Below are 22,470 nucleotides of genomic sequence, written 5' to 3' on the forward strand. Positions count from 1 at the left end.
CCCACAGTCGGCATTGTAAGCCCGCAGCCTGGGAAGAGCTAGGTAACCATCAGTAGCAGTTGGGTAAGCTTCAGCTCGAAGGGAATCTCGTCTCGGCAGACCCATTACTGGCGCACCAACCCATTCAGCCCCGTGGAGTTGCCCGACTTGGCCTGCAGTGACGGCATCGTCGAAGCGGGGGGCTGCGTAAAAAGACTACGGTCTACGTACGTGAATCTTTTCAGTCTGGTTTCGAGGCTGAGAAATTTTCATACTCTGTATCTTGCAATATATTCCTCTTTCCGTCTTTGCTACCGGGTGACGGCGTTCCTCATAGAGAACAACTTGGAGACAAGGGGTCCCCCCCCCTCCCCCGCCAGGCACACACGATTATCTCGTTTGGGAAGAATCGCGACGACCCTAATTTGCCCAACGCAAGGCCGGCAGGTTTAGCGCGTTACGCTAAAAGCCTCGAGCAGCAGCTGACTGGGCCTTTTTTGGCAACAGGGGCCCTGTGGAAACACATTCACGTGGCAGCTGTTGGATGAGAGGTTGTGTGGTTATGTCCACGGCATGTATATATTTCGAGGCATGTAAATATCGCGAGGCATGTAAATATCGAGAGGCATGTGTAGTAAAAAAAAATTTTGCTCTGATATATAAAAGAAAAGTACGCTGTATGGTACAGGAGAGAGAAAAAAGGCACAATTTTGGCTCAGCCAGCCATGTAACATGGCTTGCTTTAGCTCTCCAACAAGGTCGCCATGGCCAGAACCCGAGATGAGACAAGAAGCGAACACACTCGCAATGCCAACGCCGGGAGTATCTTTTTTTTTCGCCTTTTGCTCGTCTATAAAAAAAAAGAATGCATAATGTCATATCTCGTCAGAAAGGAATTCCAGAATAAATATCCCGCGTCTCATCGACAACAAGACCCGAAACACACAGTCACAGTACCGGTCCCTGTAGGAAGGTGTTAGCACTTTTTTTTTTTTCCAATTCTTCTCAAGCCTCATCAGCTTGCACCAAAAAGTAACAAAAATACCCCCCCCTCACTTACCTGCAGTGGTACTGGTAGAACTTGTAGTGGTGTGGCGGGCGCCGCCGCCGCTGCTTGGCAAGGGACCGCCTAGCGTAACCGTCTCGAAGCGTCGCTCCAGAGGAAACATGCGACGCAGCGAGCCCTTCCACCCGGTCGCCGCATGCCGGTCCGCGCGTCTGATGTCGTGGTACGACGGCGGGAGACGCTCCGTCTTTTCGTACGGCGGCGGGCCTTGCCCGTCCTTGATGAAGTCGTTGTTGTTGTCGTCGTCGTCGTCGTGCCAGGCGGCGGCCGCCGCTGCTGCTGCTGCCGTGCTCATCAGTGATCACCAAGTCAAGTCACTAGTGAACTGATAGGGCTGCAGCTTGCAGGGGGGGGTTTCTCGCTCGACAGGGTCCACGCGGAATTTTTTAGGGTAGGTAGGTAGTGGTTGGTGGTGGTAGGAAAGGCGACGCAGTCAGTGCAAGGATCAGTCGTGGTTGCTGCGTCCCATACAAACATGGGACCAAGATGAAGATCCTTTCGTGTTGAAAGATTTGAGCGTCGTCTTTTTTATTCATGAAAAAAGAGAACAAGGAAGAAAAAACTTGCTCTCGTTTCTCTTGCCAGGAAAAGCAAGTCAGGAGTAAAGGGGGCAGCTCCCGGGCTTATATGGTGTCTGACTCGGATGGCGCCCGAACGCATAAAGTTGTTATCTACTCGGCAAGCCAGCTATCAGCCATCATTCAGCTCACGATTCGCCGAGCCTCTCTCCTCAGCCAGGACCATCGAGCTAATAAGCACGCTAGGGTGTGTATCTGTCATGTAAGCTTAAAATCTTTGGGGTGTGTGGATTGCTTTCTATTTGCGTCTTGGCTGCTTTTTTTCTTTCTTCTTCTTTTTGAGCTTGGTGTGCATTCGCCGGACGTGCATCATCTCATCGCCCAATCATGAATAAATTTGGATTATTATTTCTTTTTTTTGCACATCTACATACATACATACATACATATACATTACACACTCTTGGCTCTCAGTCATCTTTACGCAATGACATCTTGGACATGCGGCGGAAGACAAAACGTCTCGGCCAACCCACCCCAGTAAAACGCATTTAGCCGGGCCATGGCCAGACGCAGTATCGGAAAGGCCTTGCTCTGGTACCGCAGCGTCTGGCGCCAGCTCTCGAGCATCCATTTCGCTCGCGGCGTGTTTTCCGCCGTCGGTGCCTGCACGAGAAGCAAGGTCAGAAAATTGGATATCACGGCAAATCCGATTCGGGACCCTGCGGCGCGTTTATTAGTTAGTATTCATGTTCATCTTTGGAGTTTGTGCAGGTTTGGGGGAGCCCCTTCCTATATCTCCCCATCTCCCACTTACAGGAATACCAAAATTCATCAAAATGGCGCGACGTCAAGCGCGAGGTAAACGTCGCTACCGTACCGCCGTAGGCTTGCGCCGCCTGGTGCAGCTCCTTGATCGTCGCGCTCGCCTCCCCGTGCGCGTGAATGTCCTCCTCCAGGTGCAGCTCCATCTCGGGCAGATCGGAAAAGTCCCAGCTCAGCTCCTCAAAGAAGAAGCCGCCCGCGCCCTGCAGCGGCGGCTCGTCCTCGACGTCAATGATGCGCGGCGGCGGCGACGACCGCACCGTCGGCCGCAGCAGCGCCCTCCACACGTACGTGACAATGGTCAGGTAGGCAAAGTACATGGTCGTCGGGTAGGGGCTGGTCCCTACAATGTTGTCGTAAAAGGGCTCCGGCGCGCTGATGGAGGCTCGCCAGTCGTTGAGCCGGTCAAAAAGAGGCTTGGCTGTGGAAATGCTGAGTGCAAGGTCTTCTGCCAGCTTTTGACAAGCACGAAGTGAACTATGATGAATCATGAGCTGGCTGAACAGTGATGAAATCTCTTGAAAAAAAATGAAATGAAATGAAAAGAAAAGAAAAGAAAAAGGAAGAGAAGAGAAGAACAAGAAAAAAAAAGAAAAAAAAAAAAGGCAACCTACTATAGTTTCTCTTGCACATCGGCGACAATGACGGCCAACCGCGCCATGTCGCGAAACGGCAAAAAGGTGCGTCCCACCACGGCGGCGGCCTCGTCAAAGTACGACGAGGCCGTCTTCATCTCGAAGTCCGTGTCGCACAGCTCGCCGACGTCCCACTCGTCGGCGCGAATGTACGGCGGGCGGCCCATGAGCAGGCTCTGCCACTTCTCCTCAATGTACAGGGCCCACCACAGGCGGCGGCGCAGGCGCTTGTCGGCGCCGGGGATGCCAAACATGCGGCACTCAAACTGCAGGCCGAGGCTGTGCGCCATGCCGACGGTGCTGCCGATGAAGGACCAGAGAAAGGCCGAGCTGGACAGGTCGCTGCCGCCGCTGCTGTCCGACGACGACGACGACGACGTCGCGTGGCCGTTGCCGTCCTTGTGCAGGAACAGCAGCGCCGCCTGCACCGTCGATAGGGACGGACGGTGCATGTCGGCCTGGATGAGGGCGTGCGCGAGCGTCCAGAGCTGCGGCAGCGGCGGCGTCTCAAAGGCATTGACCACGGCCAGGAGCTCGTCGTTGAGCGCAAAGGGCATGGCGAGGCCGTACATGGCCGCGAGCACCGACGTGGGGATGGCGTCGAGGCCGGTGCTCGTGATGGGCGACGCGGTGCTGCTGGCGTGCGAAACGTCCATGTATGCGCTGGGAACGATGGGGAGGGCTGGGTATACATGTTTACGGAATCTGCACGTGTTAGTCGGAAGCGAGGGGGGTTCTTGGGCCGGCAAAGGGGAAAAGAGAGAGAGAGAGACTCACAGGCTTATCAGCCGGACGCCATATGTCGGCTGCACCAGTTGGTTCAGTTGCAGTCGCGCATCCCCCCCGACGGCGTGGTAGGGCGGGAGGAGCGGATGGTTGAGGTACTTGTTGTCGCTGACGATGAAGTGGACGGGAATCTTGTCCCGGGTGGGCACGCCGCCCGCGTTGCGAATGTACATCCTGTGCACGGAGCGCAGGCCGAGCTGGTCAAAGTGGCAGTGCCTCAGCAGCCACGGGTCCGACTCGGACGAGGCCCCGAGCAGCATGATACTGTGGCCGTCCATGGTGTCCATGGTCTGGCTGAGCTGCGTCGAGACCCGGCCGCCGCCGCCGCTGCCGCCGCTGGCGTGGTACGACGACGACGACGGCGTGTTGAGGGTCGCGCCCGCCGGCGGCGCCGGCGTTGGGTCCACGCCGCAGCCCGGGGGCGGCATCGTCATGTGGCCGCCGCCGGTGGTGCTGCTGCTGCCACCCTCGCGGCAGTCAAGCGGGCCCGAGGCCGCCATGACGGCGCCTAGGTTGGCGTGCGACAGCGCGCAAGGGTCGAGAGCGGTAGCGGCAGTACCGGCGTCGTCGGCGCCGGTGGCTGCCGTCGCGGCCGGCGCACCAGCATTGGTAGTGGCTGGTGGCATGCCGGATGCCCTTCGACGGGGCCGGCCAAGATACGTGCAGGGGATGTTGCTGCGAGCACAGCGCTGACAGGGCGGCGGCCGGCCGTTGTTGACGCTGCTGCCGCCGCTCTCCGTCTGGCATTTGAGCTTGCGCTCACGGCAGTGGTCGCATGGTTTCTGACGTTTCTTACATCGGTACTGGCGGGTGGCCGTGGCTGTTGTAACCGGCGGGGACATTTCTGCTTGCTCACTTTTTTTTTTCGCTCTCGTCTTTTTTTTCCTCTTCTTTCTCCTTCTTCTCCCTCTTTCTGTCCTGAATTTATTGCCTTTCTTGGCCTTGCGTAGTCATATACCGAGACGGGTATAAGAGGGAGAGAGTAGAGAGCCCCAAATGTGTTGTTGGGCGAGCCTCCTAGTCGGCGAAAGATGAGCGCTGGGTTTTGCACAACACTGGCTTGCCGCTGCACAAAAAAAGCACTGCGTTATCCAGAAAGATGACAAGAGACAATAAACCCTCGTGCAATTGAAACTCGGCAAAAAGATGCGCGTACATGAATTGAAGAAGAGGGGGAAATATTTGGGACATGTGTCGAGCAGATATTCGGCGAAAGGCAATGAGTGGCGGTGGAGACGAAAGCCAAAAACTCCACATCCGGCGAAAACGGCAGTCGTGGGGCCGACCAATCGGCTAATTCTTGACTCCTTTGTCGTCGCCCAATTCAGACTATCAGTCCATCATCGGTCCTCCACCGGCCAACTCGCCCACCACCGGCCAACTCGTCCACCACTCACCACAGTCACCACTCACTGGCCAGCTCAACTTGTTCACAGCCGTTGACCTTGATGCTACTTACTCATCCTTCATCCTGTCGTCATGGGAACATCTTCCCCTTTTTCAACTGCTAATATTATTAATATATTGCTAACAAAAAGCTCGGCATTGTGTTGGGGTATAACTAAAGCCATCCTCCTCCTCAAACAGACCAGTATACGGATCGCGACTTTTGAAAACAAACAATCTCCTCTACAGCCACAGTAGCTGTCATCCTGTTTATACCCGACGTCAATTTCCCCCAGGAAACAAATGGAATCAATAGGAAATAAATAATCCGCTACAGTCAGCCTCGAGCCACCTGCAACAATTACCACCCAGCTCAGTTCAAAAAAGTCCAAGTCCGCGCGTCAATACAAAGATACACCGAAACGCACAAATCTAAATTGAAAAAAAAACGCACACACAACAACAACAACGACAACAACAACAACAGACTCCCGGGACTAGATATTAATCAATAATGCCGCATGTGCGCATCAAACCAATCTTGGAAGCCAGTCCCGACATCCCACGAAAGAAGAAATGACCTGCAGAGGGTTGTGTCAGTCTACTCTGCCATTGCCCAAGGCGAATTCATCGCCATCAAATTATTAATCAAGTCAAGCGAGCTGCCAAAACTTTCAACAGTCATTCATGACTCATCATGCCAGGCAGTCATGACAGACGAGCGTCGTTGGCAGACGGAACCTGCTGTCCTGACCCAGCCCATGCCTCATCGCTTGGTGCTGGCAAAAAGATCGGGAAAATGCTCCTTGGCAAAATGCTCGCAAGCCTTGGCGGGCTTGCCGACCTTTTGGCCAATCACCTTCCACTTGTTGTTTTCGTAGTCTTTGATTGCATTGAGGAGCGCCTGGCTCTCGTCCTCGGCAAACTCGGCGTAGTGCATGTCCTGGTAGTCGAGGCGTTAGTTGTCGTCTAATCAGGTGCGAGGACAATCATCAACAAACCTTGTACCAATGTTTCTTGACGGAGCCTTCTGTCCTTGTCGGGAAAGTCTGTCGGCGCGGGTTAGTATCTTGACGGGCGACTGCACGGTTGCGTGATCGAGGCCGAGTCTCACCTTGGCAATTTCAGCCCAGCTATTTCCGGCGTCACGCATTTGTTTGAGACGCAATTCCTCTTGCGGGCTCCAAGGTGTGTTGGTCCTGCTCTTCTTGGCCGGAGGTTGTGAAGGCGTGGCGCTGCTGTCGTCGGCGGGAGCAGGCGCGGCAGGCGGCGGGGCAGATTGGGCATTAGGCGGCGTCGGGACAGGGGCTTGGCCTGGAGTGACGGCGGGAACGGCGGCCGGAGTAGCAGGCGACGGCGCGGTATTCGGGGCCGGTCGTTTGCGCTGGCGGCTGGGCTGGGGCGTGGGAGTCGGGGTCTGCTGCTGGGAACCCGGGCCCGAGGGCGGCTGCTGGGGTTGGGGCACGTTCATCGAGGGCTGAACGGCACCCGGGTGCTGCTGCTGGTGAGGTGCCATACCAGGCTGGCCAGCATAGGGAAACTCGATGCGCTCATTGCGCCTGGCAGCCATGTCGGTGGCCTGGTAGGGGTTATTGCTGTCAAGGCAATTCAGGTTAGCATCAAGACAAGACGAGACAAGGAGCAAGCTTGGCGCCGTCACTAGGCATGGCGAGCGCGGCGACATGTATATGTAACAGCCAGGGACGGGCAAGAGTGCATCGGCGAGGCTGCTACGAGGGTATGCCTGCGCAGCGGTCCGACAAGCAAGCAAAGGCTTGTTCTGGGAGCATGGCCATTCCGGGAGCCGTAGTAGTAGTAATAGTACGGGGTAGCATGGAGCTGGGTGTTGTACAAGCAGTGGGAAGTAGAGCACTGTGACGACTGCATGTTTGCCGCGAGGGGGAAAACAAGCAGGCCAGGGCCGGCCAGGGAGGTATGCGCAACGCAATGGATGGCGAGAGGAAAAAGCAGGAGGGTCAACGGAGGACAGGCGCAACTTACTGCATGCCACTGGGGGGGTGGGTGGAGTTTGAGTAGACATACTCAGGCACGGGCCCGACTTGCCACTGTTCCATTTTGGCAGCTGAGGGAGAGGCGTGTTAGCAGAGAGGGCAATCAAGGGCGGACGCAGATGCAGTGGAGGGTAGTCAAGGGTATTAGTCAAGGGGTGGTGGTAGATTGGAAAGCAATGCGGTGCGAATGCGCGCGTGCGTCGTGATGCTCGGCGGGGCGAGTGTAGCAGATGGACAGGAAAGATTGCGCACGACGGAACACCAGGGCCCTCGTGTACAAAGCGCGCAATCAGGGAAGCAGATGCGGCGACCCGGGGGGCGATATTGCGCGCTGCTGCTTGCCTCGTCCTGATGCTGTTGTGTATTGTTGGTGCAGATGCTGCGACGCGAGGATGGAAATGAGGGATGCGCTCGAGGCGGCGGGCGGGCGCACAAGACGGAAAGCGCGAGGCCAGTTGAGGCCGGCTGGCGCGCGACGCGACGTGGTGATGAGGTCGGGGAAAAGCAATGCGGGTGAAGGTGGCGCGAGCCAGGGCGAGGCAGCAAGTTGTACAGATTCGGAACAGAGCTAGGTAGGTACGAGGGCGAAGCAAGCTTGCTGGTGCGCAATGGTTCCTGGCATCGATCGGCCGCGGCAGCGCTTTTGATTGAAGACGTGGGGCGTGGGCGCGCGAGAGAGAGCGAGCAGAATTGAAGCAAGGGGACGGGGGGCGAGGCGGCGCGTGGGAGGGAAAGGAAGACGAGGCAGAATCGGGGACGCGGCGAGCCAAGATTGAGGTTGTGCAGAAAAGACAATGCAAGACTTACATGGAAATGGGTGATGGATGATAGGAAAGATGTCAAGAATAAGTCACAAGCCAAAGAGGGAGAAGAGAGACCAGGGCTGGCTGGCGGCGGACGGGCGAGCAAGGTACGGCGAGGTACAGACGGGCGGCGCGGACTTTTTGGACTCTGGCGAGAAAGCAAGAGCCAAGCAAGACGACCAAGAAGTCTAGGCAAGAAAGAGTGTGGCGTGACGATGCGCGCGAGGACGGGGGAGGCGGTGGTGGCTGGTGGCTGGTGACTGGTGGCTGGTGGCCCGGTGATTTTGGGGCTAGTGAGGAGTCGAGAGTACTCTGTAGACGAGTAGAGGGGGAGAGGAAGAGAGAGAGAGAAAAAAGAGAGAGAGTAAGTACTCGGTACTCTGTAGAGAGGATAGAGCAAGTAGAGGAGGAGAGGAGGAGCAGTGAGTGCTTCGTATCAGTAGACGAGTAGAGGACAAGAAGGCGCGCTTCCAGTCTTGCAGTGTTGGGCAAGTAGGAGAGTCTGGCCGTCTAGGTGCGTGCCTTGGGCCGCTAGTGACTGGCAAGTCTGTCTGTACCTAGCTAGCTAGGTAGCTAGTAGCTTAGGATGGCAAACTACCTTGGGTCGCTTGGCTGGCGATGGCGTTGCAGAAAGCTACCCACAGAGTGAGCTGTGTGTAGCTGTAGGAAAGGGAGCTTTGAATCTGGGACGAGCAACAAGTATCGTCTATTCCTGACGGTGGGGTCTTTGCCGCACACTAGTGACGGTCAGTTGACAGAAGAGCTTTCGCTTGCTTTTGAGATTTGGGCTTTTGGGCTCTTTGGAGCAGTGACGAAAGCGGGAGGTACGGCGGCAGCTGCCTCGGTGAGGTCAGGTAAGTAGGTAGGTGGGTGGCTGTATGGTTGCGAATGCGCAATAAGATGGAATGCCAGGGACGTTGACGTAGGTAGTGTCGGGGTTTTTTTCTCCCTTGTTGGGTGATTTTTTTTTTTCTCGAGTCTCTTTGATTCTTTTTTTTTTCTCTTCTCTGAAAAGGAAAAATTGATGATTGGATGCCGATTTGAGCAAAAGAGAATCACTGCGAATAGTGGGTGTCAGTCAATCAATGAGCGTGGTTCCTAGCCCAGAGGCACAGAGGCGTTGTTGGTAACTAGTAAACAAGCGTGGCGCGGGCACATTGCTAAGGAAGGTGGCTGGGCTGGAGGGGGGAGAAGAGGCACGACACGACCATGACACGAACATGGCCAAAGTCGGCAAGGGTAGGCTAAAAGTAGACGGGCGGGAGAGGAGGGAGCAGGAGGAGTGGGAGCGGTAGAGAGGGAGGGAGAGGGGGGGAGAGAGAGAGAGAGTACTCTCTGTAGGAGACCAGGAACAAGAAGACCAGGAGAGAGCCCGAAAAAAAAAAAGACAAACCTGATGGTAGCAAAATGAATCACGGTAATAGACTCGACTCTTTTGAATCTTGTTCTTTTCCTTGTTCTTTTTTCTTTTTTTCCTTTTCTCTTCTTGTCCCGTTTCGAATCGCCCTCTTGCTGCGAATCGTTTGCTCTGTCGCAGTGAGCAACAACGGGCACACTCGATGAGCTGCTCGAGCTCCTTGAGTTGCTTGAGCTGCTGCTGCTGCACCTGCGTCTACTTACTGCGAGAGAGCAACAAGCACCACAGGGATAAGTACTTGTGGTCGGCGTGGCCGCTGGAAAAAAGGCACTGCAAAGGTAAGTAATCCGTAAAGTAGGTACTTGGGTACAGCGAACTGTGGGTGGACGAAGCGGGTGCGATGGTGGGAGGATGCAGGAATACTGAGTAAGAGGAGGACAGAGGTACTTGATCCGCAAGTCACTCGGCTCCGTACTTGATAAAAAAAAAAAAAGTGACAAGAAAAGGGGGCAGACACGAGCAAAAGAAGAGGTAGAAGGGAGATGAAGAGGTACAAGTAAAGAGGTCGGCGGGGACTGTCAGGGTACCCCCCTCCTCTCATACTCTCCCTCGGACAAGGGTGGAGCTTTGCGTCGCTGGCATCTTGCGACACTGTATGGACGCACTGTGCACTGCACAGAGATGCCGGTTCTCTCACACCAGATTACCACCTAGCACAGTGCCTGCACAGTGTGTCTCTGCACATGACGATGCGTCAACAGAATCTGCGCTCAGACCATATCGACTCCACTCTACTGGTACCATGCCCGTATCCGGTACTTCTGATCCAGCGCCACCGTCACCAGCCACTCTTTTTTTTTTTTTTTTTTTTTTTCTCATCTCATTTTTTCCCTTTTTTTTTGCCCTGTAGCCCAAGCCTCGACAACCTGCTCTCTCTCTCTGTCTGTCTGTCTGTCCGTCTGTCTGGCTGTCTACCTATTTTCTCCTCTTCCTCTCTCGCGCTCTCTCTCTCTCTCCACAATATTCATCATCTGTCCACCCATCGCCTCATCTCTGAATCTCTTTGTACCCGTCATTCATGCCCGTACCTTGCCGCCTCTTGCAGCATTCAAGACGCTTCCCAGCATGCTTGCTCCCCAGACGACATCATCAAGCCTCACCGTTCCACCTTACCCAACACTCTCTCTCCGTACCTGGCTTGCTTGCTTGCTTTCCATACCGCAGTCATTACCATGAGACACCTAATAAGGTAGCTAGCAGCTAGCTAAGCTTCAGAATCCTTAGCGCGGTGCATCCAAGCCGACCAGTCCCTCGCCAGATTGCTCGTTCACGCCCGGGCAAGCCAGGATCCATCTGCGAGCTCAGCGCAATTTCCGTCCGGCGCAGACATCTCCATGCTCCTGCGTCCGTCTGCCGTTTTGCTCCGTCTGCGCACTTTATAGTCACACCTGTGACCTGCCTGCGTCTGCACTGACACTCATCTCTACCGAGTACGGGTAATCAATATCGATTCGCGACGTGGTGACGAATCCCCGACCCTGTAACACGTGCAAGCCATACGCAGTCGTCATCACCAAGAGGCCCAAGTGTCCCATGCCCAGCATGGTTTTGAGGACGACAACCAGAAAGGACGATAATAAAGGGGGCGAAAACGAAGCTCGTAGAGAAGAACAAGACTCTTCGTGTCCTGCTCACCCCAATCTCCAACCTGCCAGCCATCTTAGTACTTATCTCATCAATACGCTCCTCTTCTTCTCCCAACACTGGCACAAACAAAAATCCCCAATGGTTCGCGACCATGGATCGCCCCCACCTGCCTCACAAGCGACCCGATACTTGATGCATGTGTACCTTTTGTACCTTGTCGTGGGTCGGAAGCTTCCGATCGTGTAAGCTACTTACCACCACTGTGCCCGAGTATCAGCACGCATCTACCGGCTCGCTTTTCGGGAGCTTGGGGCACCAATGCGTCGATGCGCGCCATTCATCTTGTTCACATTGCCTTGTAGCCAAGACTGCCCCATCTACAGTCTGGTCCACTGCTCTATATCCTGATGTTACCAATACCATCGCACGGCTCGCTGGGACACCGTATCTTGGCGATACCTCAAATCAGCTCCCCGACAACTAGAACTCGACGACCATCAGGGTACTTATAGTCAATCAGCTCGTCCCAGCTTTCCCACTGCGCCATGAGTTTTCGTGTGAGGACGGGATGCGTTTTCTTGGCACCACATGGAAGTTTTGCTATTCTTTCCTCGATGAGATGTCAATTCACCCAACTTGCCGTAGGATCACATCAGGCTCGGTTAGACAAGCTGCAGAACGAGCAACCAACCGAAAAAAAAGAGAGAAAAAAAAAACGACCGGCTCCTTCGATGAATGTGCCTGTGGTTCTGCCGCGTCGCCGCCATGGGTTGCCTACCCGGGACATCATGCGTAGCCATGCTGAGATGTCCAGTGTTGGGGTCTAAAAATACTCAAAAAAGGAAATATGCGAATCATGCTTCAGGATCTGACATATCGAGTGCATCATCACAGCTGCCGCTGTCGAGCAACTAACATGCTAAGCCTTTGGAGACGGCCCTCGATGGAAGACGACCGCACGTGTCCGTTATTGACGCTTCGAAGCCAATGAGCAAACATCATTATAGCAGCTCGCCTCCGAAATTGAGAGGGCGCAATGCATGTATCAATAGCGAATCGACCAATTCCAAAGTAAACTTGCATGCCTTCCTAGCACATCGCAGAATGCCTCTGCTTTAACGCGCGAGACGTCATTGTAACAGAGTGTAGTTACTTGGTAGGGAGGCTGTTTTGAGGAAAGGAGATGACGCTAATCTTTTTTTTTTCTTTTGGAAGAAAAAGCTTGGTGAATGGAAAACCTTGAAGAAGAGGAAAAGAAAAGAAAAAACAACCAGGTTCAAACGTCTTCTCCCAGCTTACTACCAGCCTAGCAAGGCCGACAAAGGGGCGACGTTGAACAGAACGGGACTGACCCCTTGGCAAATGAAGTTGGAAACGATGGATTCTCAGCGGTAGGTTTTTCCATCTCTATTTTCTTTGTATGCTACGGATGCGATGCTTCCGCCAGTATTGCCACGCCTAGACTGATTTCACATTGAGATGCCCTCCAGCACGTCCACAAACGTGAATGGCAAGTTTTTAAAGTCGCAATGTAGCAGACAGACACAACACAGACTTTTAAAAGAGCAACGTGTTATTTATTTTCTGTCCTTTTCATATGTAGCTACTTGGTCCATGTAAGAGCACCTGCTAGGCGTAGTGCGCTGCGCATTCAGTGAGGTGAGCATTCTAGTAAAGGTAGCAAAGTAGCACTCTGACATGACCTCGTTTACATTCTTCATTTCGGCTCCATCTTGCATCTTTTCAACTTGATACCTGACAGGTATTATGAAGAGAAAGACTGCTTTATTTTTTCTCTGATATAGCAACTCCCACTCCTACCAAATCTGGTTCTACTCAAGACCATACCTCTCTTTGCAATGTCGACCGTCTGGGGTGATGCTTACTCGAACTGCAGACACGATTCGTCTTCTAGATACCGTCAGAGCCGACTTTATTTTTAGTTCTCTGTATATCCTGGGGGGTATCTTGGGAGTAAATCAAAGAAGGCCCCCGGGATGTTGACGCGCTTGTCTACCATCCAATATGATGTTTGCTCCGTCTCTGGAGATGGTGAGTCTTCTGGCGGCCGCCATAAGCCGGCCTGTACAATTTCTGCATACTTCAGAGGTCATTCCAAGGGTAAAGCAATGGCGTGAATTGTTCGAGACGTATGTGCTTACCGCGAAGCGTCTCCCGAAAAAAAAAGGCCGATGTTCTCAAGCGTTCAGGCCTCTTTGTCAGGTCCGGTTTGTCGCCCGCCCGAGGCTCTACTGCGATTTCCGAGACAGCACTACGAGAATCATGTCTCTTCCAGCGGCAGCAAAACTCTCACCCAACCTGCTCACGAGCTGCGGTACAAGATGACAATGCAAGACGGAGATTTGTCAACGGACCGCAAGACCAGTTGCACTGCACCGACATCATCGACTAGTTGGGCACCGCAGATGGCTTCCATCTGTTTCTCCGACATGATTTTACAAGAGGTTGCTGACGACCTGCCTCGCACGAGGGGTGAAGAGTTTGGCATCAAACAAAGGCATCCGGGAGACAAGCATATGCCTGTATCAATTCTGAGTAGAAATCTTGCCTTGACCAGTCACGTAGCGGCTGATGTAGTCTCTGGGGCCGATTGTAGAAGCTATTGGCATGTTTGGGACAAGATGAACAAGACACTATTCTGCAATTCTATTGTTGTCACTCTTATAGTGCGGCTAATATAGACGAGTAATGGGAGTAGACGCCCTCGTTGATACTTTGCTTTGGTTTTCCCGAGAGAGCTTCTCAGCAAATCATTTCCCCAGTTGTCCAAAACATGAATAGTTTTCCCACAACATTCATGGCCACTCTACAGGGTTAGACGTCTTCATGTACATTTTGATGCCGAGTAGTCGTACAGATGATGACGCGCTCCAAGAACCATCCAGTAGTTCTGCAGGACATTCATGCACAAAAGGCGGCAGTGCGTTTGCAAGACATGAGGCTCCAGGGTAAGTTTTTGCGCTCGTCAGCCTCATCGCAGCCCGGGGGCGGCGGCGGGCATGTAAGTTTAGGACAGTAACAGCCCTGTCCTGCTACTCAATTGGATTAATCTGACAGCGTCCGTCCCATATTTCAAGCGGTTCCCCCGAAACGGGTTTGGCCTCTTTATTATTATTATTATCATTTTATTTACCGCCACTTTGCACCGCGACACGGCCCAAACGTTGCTCAAACTGCGTGAAACACACCACACCCCTGCCCTTTTCTCTCCGCCCTCTCTATGCCAAACGAACGCTTTCCCGCCGAATTGTTGCGACCGTAGTTTCTCCCCTCGTGCATTGTGTGCCTTATTTTTGGCACCTTTCTTGCACTGCACGTCATGCTTTTCTTTGCCCTGCTCGCATGACCTCCTGGCGGACAACAAAACATGTAACCCAAAAGGGCGCGCGCCCCCTCCGAGATGCAGAGCCTCGATCGGCACAACTCACTCCCGTGTCTGCTCGTCCGTCAACCAAACCCCCTAGTTGTTTGAGATCGTCTGGTTTCTCACGGGAAAATGGGTCAACCAACTAATAAATCTGCAAGTACGGATACGTTGGCCAAACTGCCAGTTTAGTTTAGTCGGTTTTTACCCACTTCACTTTTGCTACGCCGCCGCCCTGCATGCATACAGTCCCGATGAGGCTTTGCGCCGCGCCCCTCGGGGCACAGCCTCGGCCTTGTCTCCCCTTTCCCTTTTTATTTTATTATTTTTTTTTATCCACGCATTGCAACAATTTGACCATGACAGATTATCATAATATAATGCGCATTCTGCCACGTATTACGTATAGCAGGGTCGCCGAACATGGGGCCAATATATCGCATCGAAACCTGAGTGATGCGCCGCAAACATGTAGAGCTCGAAACGACCCAAAATTAAAAAAAAAAAAAAAAGGCCAAAGCAACAGCAAGTGTGGGAGGGGAGGCTGAAGCACCGCGAAGCGTGCAAAGGACGCTTGCTTCGACACTGCCGGGTCGTGTGCGTGTGCCTTGGGTGAGGATGCTATGCGGCCTTGGCCTGATGGTTCCAACAGACGTTTTGAGTTTGTAGCCAATACCTGACTGGATGAGCGAATCTGACAAGAAATGGCCAACCTATCTGTTTATTAGCACAGCCGTCTCGTCTCAACCACACAACTTAGTGACAACTACACGCAGTCCATGCAAACCCCCGGGCCAGTCCAGAAATCGGTGCTGGTTGGCAGTAGAAGAGTCAGTGCCATCCCTTTCTTTAATTTCCGGAAACTTTTCTTCTGCTCGTGAACGGATGGATTATCGGGCGGCATTCAAAGTCCTCCCCCCCCCCCAAAGTCTGCCTTATGCCCGTCACTGGCTCATCTCCCTCGCGTCAGAGTCGAAGCGGCATTGGCATTATGCATGGACAACCACTGCCCTCTCTCTTTTCTTTCATTTTGGCATGTGGGCTATGCTACCTTTTTTTTTGCCACGGCGTATCCACCCACGCATCTCATCAAAGGCCAACTAGCTGATACTGAGGTGAGATGTCCAGAGCCACCTTGGTACTGTTTCAACGCAGACGGCGGCCCTCACCCCCCCCCTCCCCTGCGTGGCGCAGTCGTAGACGCCGTGGGTTTCGCCAGGGCACGAGTTTCATGTCGGAAAATGATGACAAAAAACCAAACAAAGAAAGCAAATTGGACCAGAATCAAAAAAAGAGAATCCATTTTCAAGAGCGGTAAGAAGAATGTCACTCAAAACGGCGGCGGCTGTGATTGACTGAAGCTCACGAGCAAGCATGAACCACACGACTCGTTTCCGACTCGCGGTGTGTTTGGGATGGACGATTGTATGACTGCACATCTGACAAGTGTAGGTATATTCATAGAAGTAAAAAAAAAATAAAGAAAAAAAAATAAAGATTCACGTATCCGGAAACAAGAAGAATGACAGTTTCTACTCCTGCTTCTCTATAGTCTTCACTCGCCCAGCCCAACACAAAATACGGCGCGCCACGAAACAGATCACCTGCAACTGGTTTCGACACTGGCCGTCATCAAACTAATAAACAAATGCAACCCCGCTAGGGATCTGGTGCTACAGGTACAGTATCGACCATGTTACTTGACGCCCTGCGTCCCTTTTAGTGTCCAGCGCTAGCCGGGGCATGGATGGATGGTCGTGGTCCAACAAGGCACGAAAGCTGGGTTTTCCTGCTTGTGTGATGTGCAGCTGCGCGAGCGCCTTGTCGCCAGATTGCACACTCCTTGCCAAAAAACGCTGCAGGTCACTTCATTCATTGCCAACATGCCAACATTTCGGCTGTTGGTGGGGTCATGACAAGGCGTACTTTCTACACTACCAGGCTCAGCCTCCTCCTCTCCCGTCATACTAATACACTGCGTAGTAGTTTGTTACCTAGATCAGATGACGGGCCTATGTAGGTGGCACGGTGCTAAGTAGTAGTTGACTTTTAACCTTGAGCTTGTTGGTGCTGCTTTTCGTCCATAAGGAGGTACTTTGCTAGCCGGCTGACCGTCGCGGAGCAGTGCAACATTCTCTGGGGGATTCACCTGCGCACACTAATAAATAGTGCTCAAATGTTATAGACGATGGTCACCTTGGTCAATGGTGTGACGTTACTACGTTGAAAAAAAAAACAAGCCCTCGGGATCTCTCAGCAGCAACCGCAACTAACTGGGCCGATGCCGATGTGCACACAACCGTCGTCTTGGCAGAACGCCCCCCCCCGGCGAAAGCCTAAACGGATATCATCGCTGGACTGACAACGCAAAAGAAAAACACTGCAACAGCCGTAAGGGGATCAAATATAAAGCACCCGTAATCGCAATTTTAGACGCTGGCACCAATGTCGGCAGGTCGGATATGCGGTGGTACTCGGGGGTGGGCTTAGCTTGTTTTAGCAAACTGGTTACTCGTGGGACAAAATCTTGTATTTATTTTTTCTTCTTTCCTTTCGCGCATAATCGAAACGAGGCCGAATATGCTCATGACCTTTCAACATTATGCAACAATCCCCGCTTGCGACAAGCGTGGGGGGTCGGAAACGTCATCATCAGACTGTAGTATTGAAGAGTGTCAACACGCCCCCCTTCCGTCTCCGGTAAACCTCGAAGCCGGCGGCGGCGCCGTGTGAGCCTCTTCTCACCGGACCGGCGCGGTGCAACTACGTAACTGATGGACCATGACTCCTCGGGGAAAAACAGCGCTTCCTCGGGGTTCAGGAGAAACAACAAGAAAAATGGAAAGACCAGACTGATTCCTGTCCCTCTCACTGGATGCAGAAAAAGAAAAGAAGCAAGTAACTTATTATGCCAAAAGGCCCCGCACGCTTGGCCAGCCTGTAACAAAGCTAGATCTCATAGTTGACCAGGGGCTCCCCTTGATGCATGCAGTTGGCAGGGTCGCGGGCCCCTCCAAACATCACCATCCGCCAAGCTGTTTCTGCATTCCTATAGCATTATATGCCTGCTTAAGATCCACGGGTCTCTTTTCTTGTCGTTATATCATCATTGTCCGCCCCGACGCCTCTTTGCCTGTTCTCTCTTTTTTTCCTTTCTGGTTCCTTTAAACCTCATATTGGAGCGCTGTGATAAACACATACCACTCGTGGTCTTGCAAAACAGCCGTCTTTTTTTTTTCTTTTCTTTTGCTTTTTAACTGTTGCGTATTACCAGTCCTTCCTTCGAATCCAGCTTACGAGCCTACTCTCCTTTTTGAACAACCCCGACATTCCTTCATCTTCTTACACTCTTTTTTTTCTCTTGTTGACCAACTGGCTTGGACTTCAGACATTCTTTCTTTTCTCAATACGCAACTTTTAAAAACAAAAAACCTGGCAGCTGTATCCAACTAATTCCCACTCCATTCTCTCATTCGGCAACACGAGACCCATCTCTGCGCGGCATCATTCGTTTTCAAATCCGACAGGAGCCAATCGAAACGACCAGAACAGTATTACTGTCTACCTATTTCGAACAATTAATTAGGAACAACTCTTGGCCTGGCTGCCAAGAAATTACACTAGTGGCCAAATTGTGCGCACACAACGCACGCCATACAGCACTGCAACTTGTCGACCATATAATCACCCCGCCATGTCTCGTACACAGACTCTTTCGGCCCACGCTGCCGAGGTTCCGGTGCATGCGAGGAACAAGAAGAATTCTATGACCGGTGGTGGCCGTGCTTGGAGAGAGGACGAGGCAAGCACTCTCTACTAAAAGAAAAAAAAAACGATTGAACATGCAGGAGGGGGGGAACCTCTTTTTCACTAACACGAAAACCTAACAGGAGGCCTACCTTTTGCGCACCCGTCTTCAGAAGATGCCGTACAAGCACATTGCCGCGCATCTCAACAAGACCGAGCTCGCCTGCCGCCTGCACTACCACCAACTTTCGCACGGGAGCAGCCGCCGCAAGCGCACCGCCTCGAGCTCCTCCGGATCCGACCGGTCCCCCGTCATGCCCAGCCTGACGCCGAGCCCCAACTACGACCGCGTCGTCTCGCGGTCCATCTCGCCCCCGCGCCGCATGGACGGCGGGGGCGGGGGCGGGGGCGGACGCTTCGTCATGACGCCGCCGCCGCAGCTCAACGACGTCCAGCTGCCGAGCATCATGGCCAGCGGCTGCTCGCCGCCCAACCCCCGGGTGGTGGTGGTGCCCACCATACTGCCCAAGCCGGCCTCCATGGGCGGCATCAACTCGCGTGCCAGCTCGCCGCTCGGGTACCCGCCGTCCATGACCGAACCGCAGCACGCGCAGCTGCCTCCCGTCTCGTTCCGCCGCGAGTCCTCGCTGCCCACGGCGCTGTCGTCGTCGTCGACATCGTCGTCGTCGCTCCGCCTGGACAGCAGCCTGCCCCTGCCGTCGGCCTCGACGCACTCGCCTGCCCACGTCGACCTGAACCGCCTGCACTCCGTGTACGCCGCCCACCGGGACCGGTTCTGGGACCTGGTCGCCGCCGAGTACGGCTGCTCCCTGGCCCCCGCCACGCTGGAGAAGGCCTGGAAGAGCGGCCGCTGCTGCAGCCCGGTCTACGGTCCTCTGGCCAGCCCCAAGGAGGAGCAGAAGCCGAGTTCCGGCCACGCCATGGCCTCGCGAGACAAGACTAGGATTTCGTCTCTCATCTCGGCCGACTAGGCATATGGTCTGTATCGGGAGCTATTTCTTTGTTTTAAAATTGCCTTTTTTCCATTTTGTCATTGTGTGTGCGTGTGTGTGTTTGTGTGTGTAAGTGGAAGGATTGGGTTTCTCAACATGCTCTTGCGCGACGGATATTGGGTTACTGGTATTGGGTATACAGCGAATGAATTATCATGCAAGGCGCCCGGGACATTATGATGTATTTGATAATCTAGTTGCTGATTAAACCAGTGCAGAAGATCTGATTGCGCTTGGATGAAACATTCACTTTTTCCCCGCGGCAAGCGTATTCAAATTATCCATCTTGTTGTTTGTGACTGTGTTTCGTGACTCATGACATGTCATATTTGGCTACATCAGCGCAACAGAGATAAACCATCATGTTGCATGACTGTGGACAAGCATCCTCGAGAAGAGACGGTGGGCAAAGATGCTCCAATCCAGCCGATACTAACAAATCGACACTAGTCTGGGCTGGAGTATCGTGAAACAAAAGTCTGCATAATCATTGTACTGGCTCGTGTAAAGCTGATTTAATAATTACGACGTCACGTCATCGGAAAGAAGACCGCTGTGGCCTTTGGTGGCGTTGCGGGGACCACCGGCGCCGGCTGGCAAGGATAGAGTGCCGGAGCTGCGAATTTCGGGAACAATTTCAGCAAGTCTCGCCCAGCCACTCACGCAGCCGATATTGGAGCTGACAGGATGATTTACAGCCATAGTGGAGAGCCTCTCAGCTAACCAACCAACTAGTGCTCTGTAGTGCTCAGCTTCTGGATGGATGCATTTTTGAGTGCGGGGAGCTTGTCCGTGGGGGAACTCAAAACCCACAAAGGAGGCTTTCCCGCGTTGCACAGAGTCACTGCTATTTTCCGTAGTTCCCGGTAGCTGGAATGGGAGAAAGGAGGGGGGGAGGGGAAATCTCCCCTCTGTTACTCTCCTCATTGCGAACAAATTGACTGGCAATTCACCGCCAAAACCCCAACCCCGGCATTTCTGATAGTACGGGTGAAGCCGCAAGCTTATGGTCTCGTGGACAACCGGGAGACGTGCTAATTATCCCTCTAGGGCTCGACGACGCTCTAATTTAATGATTCAACCACTCGGAAAGTGAAAACAAAAAATGTCTGATTCAGAATCTGCCATCCCCGGCCGGGACCCCAAGTCCTCGAAGGACTTTATCGAGTTCAACTGCCTACCGTCTGGCGGTGCGCTCAACCGCTGGTCTGCCGGCATCACGCGCGAGCATGATTTCCCCGGCGCGCAGGCAATGCTGTACGGCGCAGGAGTACCCGACGAGGCAACGATGAAGAATGCGCCGCATGTTGGCATCGCGACTGTCTGGTGGCAGGGCAATCCGTGCAAGTGAGTGATGCGACGTGCAAGGAGAAGAAGCTCTCGCGCTGACAATACTCGGCAGTACACACTGTATGTTGGAGACGTAGGTACATATGGCTATCATGTGTCGTATTCTAAAAGCTGGACAGTACTCGAGTTTGGCCAGATTGTGAAGCGCGCAGTCGAGAGAGAAGGCATGCTGGGCTGGCAGTTCAACACCATCGGAGTCTCAGACGCCATCACCATGGGCGGCGACGGTAAGCAGCGGCGTAGAGTGTCCCAACATGTGTACCGAGACTAAGAGAAGGGACAAAGGCATGCGCTTCTCTCTGCAGTCGCGCGAGATTATCGCGGATTCCATCGAGTCGGTGACGTGCGCGCAGCACCACGACGCCAACATCTCCATACCCGGCTGCGACAAGAACATGCCCGGCGTCATCATGGCCGCCGCGCGCCACAACCGGCCCTTCATCATGATCTACGGCGGCACCATCCGCAAGGGCCGCTCGGCCCTGCTCGAGAAGGACGTCAACATCTCGACGTGCTACGAGGCGGCGGGCGCGTACGCGTACGGGCGCCTCCACGCCAAGACGGACCCCGGCCGGCCCGGCCGCGAGAGCGGCGACGTGCTGTCCGACCTGGAGCGGCACGCGTGCCCCGGCGCGGGCGCCTGCGGCGGCATGTACACGGCCAACACCATGGCGACGGCCATCGAGGCCATGGGCCTCACGCTGCCGGGCTCGTCGTCGTACCCGGCGCTGTCGCCCGAGAAGGCGCGCGAGTGCGAGCGCGCGGCCCGCGTCATCGGCACCACCATGGCGCGCGACATTCGCCCGCGCGACCTCCTGAGCCGCGCCGCGTTCGAGAACGCCCTCGTCCTCACCATGATCCTCGGCGGCTCCACCAACGGCGTGCTGCACTTCCTCGCCATGGCCAACACGGCCGGCGTGCCCCTCACCATCGACGACGTGCAGCGCGCCAGCGACCGCACCCCGTACCTGGCCGACCTCGCGCCCAGCGGCCGCTACCTGATGGAGGACCTGTACGAGGTCGGCGGCACGCCGTCGGTGCTCAAGATGCTCATCGCCAAAAACGTCATTGACGGCTCCATCATGACCGTCACGGGGGGCACGCTCGCCGAAAACGTGGCCGACTGGCCCTCGCTGGACCCCGGCCAGAAGATCATCCGCCCGCTCGAGGACCCCATCAAGCCGAGCGGCCACATCCGCATCCTCCGCGGCAACGTTGCGCCCGGCGGCGCCGTCGCCAAGATCACGGGCAAGGAGGGCCTGCGCTTCACCGGCAAGGCCCGCGTCTACGACTGCGAGCGCGACCTCAACGCGGCGCTGAGCCGCGGCGACATCACGCGCCGGGACGGCAACCTCGTCATCGTCGTGCGGTACGAGGGCCCCAAGGGCGGGCCCGGCATGCCCGAGCAGCTGCGCGCCTCGGCCGCCATCATGGGCGCGGGTCTGACGAATGTGGCGCTCGTCACCGACGGACGCTACAGCGGTGCTTCGCACGGCTTCATCGTCGGCCACGTGGTGCCCGAAGCGGCCGTCGGCGGGCCGATTGCGCTGGTCAGGAACGGCGACGACATCACCATTGACGCGGAAGCAAATCGCATCGATGTCGCAATCTCAGACGAGGAAATGGACCTGAGAAGGGCCCAGTGGACGGCACCCGAGCCGAGGGTCAAGAGAGGCACCCTGGCCAAGTATGCGCGCTTGGTGGGCGATGCGAGTCATGGTGCGGTGACAGATGGGTGGTGAATGCATGTAACAAATGTGCGCCGGAAATATGTGACAAGGGTTATTCAAGCTGAGGTTTACTATACAGCCTTTAGCGAATGAGCCCGTGTGGAGCGCATTTCTGGGCGATGATTGTTCGCAATACAAGTCCAATGTTGTTATTTGCTCGCTATCTAAAGTGAACCATTGCAAGAGCAATAGAATGAAAAGAGAGGGAAAAAAAAACCAAAGTGCATAATA

General features: G+C 54.3%; 7 protein-coding genes across 7 annotated transcripts; 2 read left to right on the forward strand and 5 right to left on the reverse strand.

The window, feature by feature from the left end:
• Window positions 1-898: 898 nt before the first annotated feature.
• On the reverse strand, window positions 899-1,340 carry V2A60_002579 (uncharacterized protein; the record flags this gene model as incomplete). The annotated part of the gene is made up of 2 exons (XM_083253928.1): window positions 899-942; window positions 1,040-1,340. 2 exons carry the CDS (start codon window positions 1,338-1,340, stop codon window positions 899-901), a joined length of 345 nt encoding a protein of 114 aa, XP_083110054.1.
• A 703-nt stretch (window positions 1,341-2,043) lies between these two features.
• On the reverse strand, window positions 2,044-2,879 carry V2A60_002580 (uncharacterized protein; the record flags this gene model as incomplete). The annotated part of the gene is made up of 2 exons (XM_083253929.1): window positions 2,044-2,285; window positions 2,381-2,879. 2 exons carry the CDS (start codon window positions 2,877-2,879, stop codon window positions 2,044-2,046), a joined length of 741 nt encoding a protein of 246 aa, XP_083110055.1.
• A 122-nt stretch (window positions 2,880-3,001) lies between these two features.
• Window positions 3,002-4,651, reverse strand: V2A60_002581 (uncharacterized protein; the record flags this gene model as incomplete). The annotated part of the gene is made up of 2 exons (XM_083253930.1): window positions 3,002-3,728; window positions 3,801-4,651. 2 exons carry the CDS (start codon window positions 4,649-4,651, stop codon window positions 3,002-3,004), a joined length of 1,578 nt encoding a protein of 525 aa, XP_083110056.1.
• Window positions 4,652-5,961: 1,310 nt separating this feature from the next.
• V2A60_002582 (SANT/Myb-like DNA-binding domain-containing protein) lies at window positions 5,962-7,270 on the reverse strand (the record flags this gene model as incomplete). The annotated part of the gene is made up of 4 exons (XM_083253931.1): window positions 5,962-6,138; window positions 6,197-6,244; window positions 6,310-6,790; window positions 7,239-7,270. 4 exons carry the CDS (start codon window positions 7,268-7,270, stop codon window positions 5,962-5,964), a joined length of 738 nt encoding a protein of 245 aa, XP_083110057.1.
• Window positions 7,271-18,093: 10,823 nt separating this feature from the next.
• Window positions 18,094-19,138, forward strand: V2A60_002583 (uncharacterized protein; the record flags this gene model as incomplete). The annotated part of the gene is made up of 2 exons (XM_083253932.1): window positions 18,094-18,138; window positions 18,290-19,138. 2 exons carry the CDS (start codon window positions 18,094-18,096, stop codon window positions 19,136-19,138), a joined length of 894 nt encoding a protein of 297 aa, XP_083110058.1.
• A 543-nt stretch (window positions 19,139-19,681) lies between these two features.
• On the reverse strand, window positions 19,682-19,861 carry V2A60_002584 (uncharacterized protein; the record flags this gene model as incomplete). The annotated part of the gene is made up of 1 exon (XM_083253933.1): window positions 19,682-19,861. One exon carries the CDS (start codon window positions 19,859-19,861, stop codon window positions 19,682-19,684), a length of 180 nt encoding a protein of 59 aa, XP_083110059.1.
• A 403-nt stretch (window positions 19,862-20,264) lies between these two features.
• Window positions 20,265-22,251, forward strand: V2A60_002585 (dihydroxy-acid dehydratase; the record flags this gene model as incomplete). Its single annotated transcript, XM_083253934.1, has 4 exons — window positions 20,265-20,506; window positions 20,562-20,569; window positions 20,629-20,736; window positions 20,795-22,251. 4 exons carry the CDS (start codon window positions 20,265-20,267, stop codon window positions 22,249-22,251), a joined length of 1,815 nt encoding a protein of 604 aa, XP_083110060.1.
• Between the last annotated feature and the right edge of the window lie 219 nt (window positions 22,252-22,470).

Source organism: Cordyceps javanica, chromosome 2 (assembly GCF_051103115.1).
Source record: "Cordyceps javanica chromosome 2, complete sequence".
NCBI lineage: Eukaryota > Fungi > Ascomycota > Sordariomycetes > Hypocreales > Cordycipitaceae > Cordyceps > Cordyceps javanica.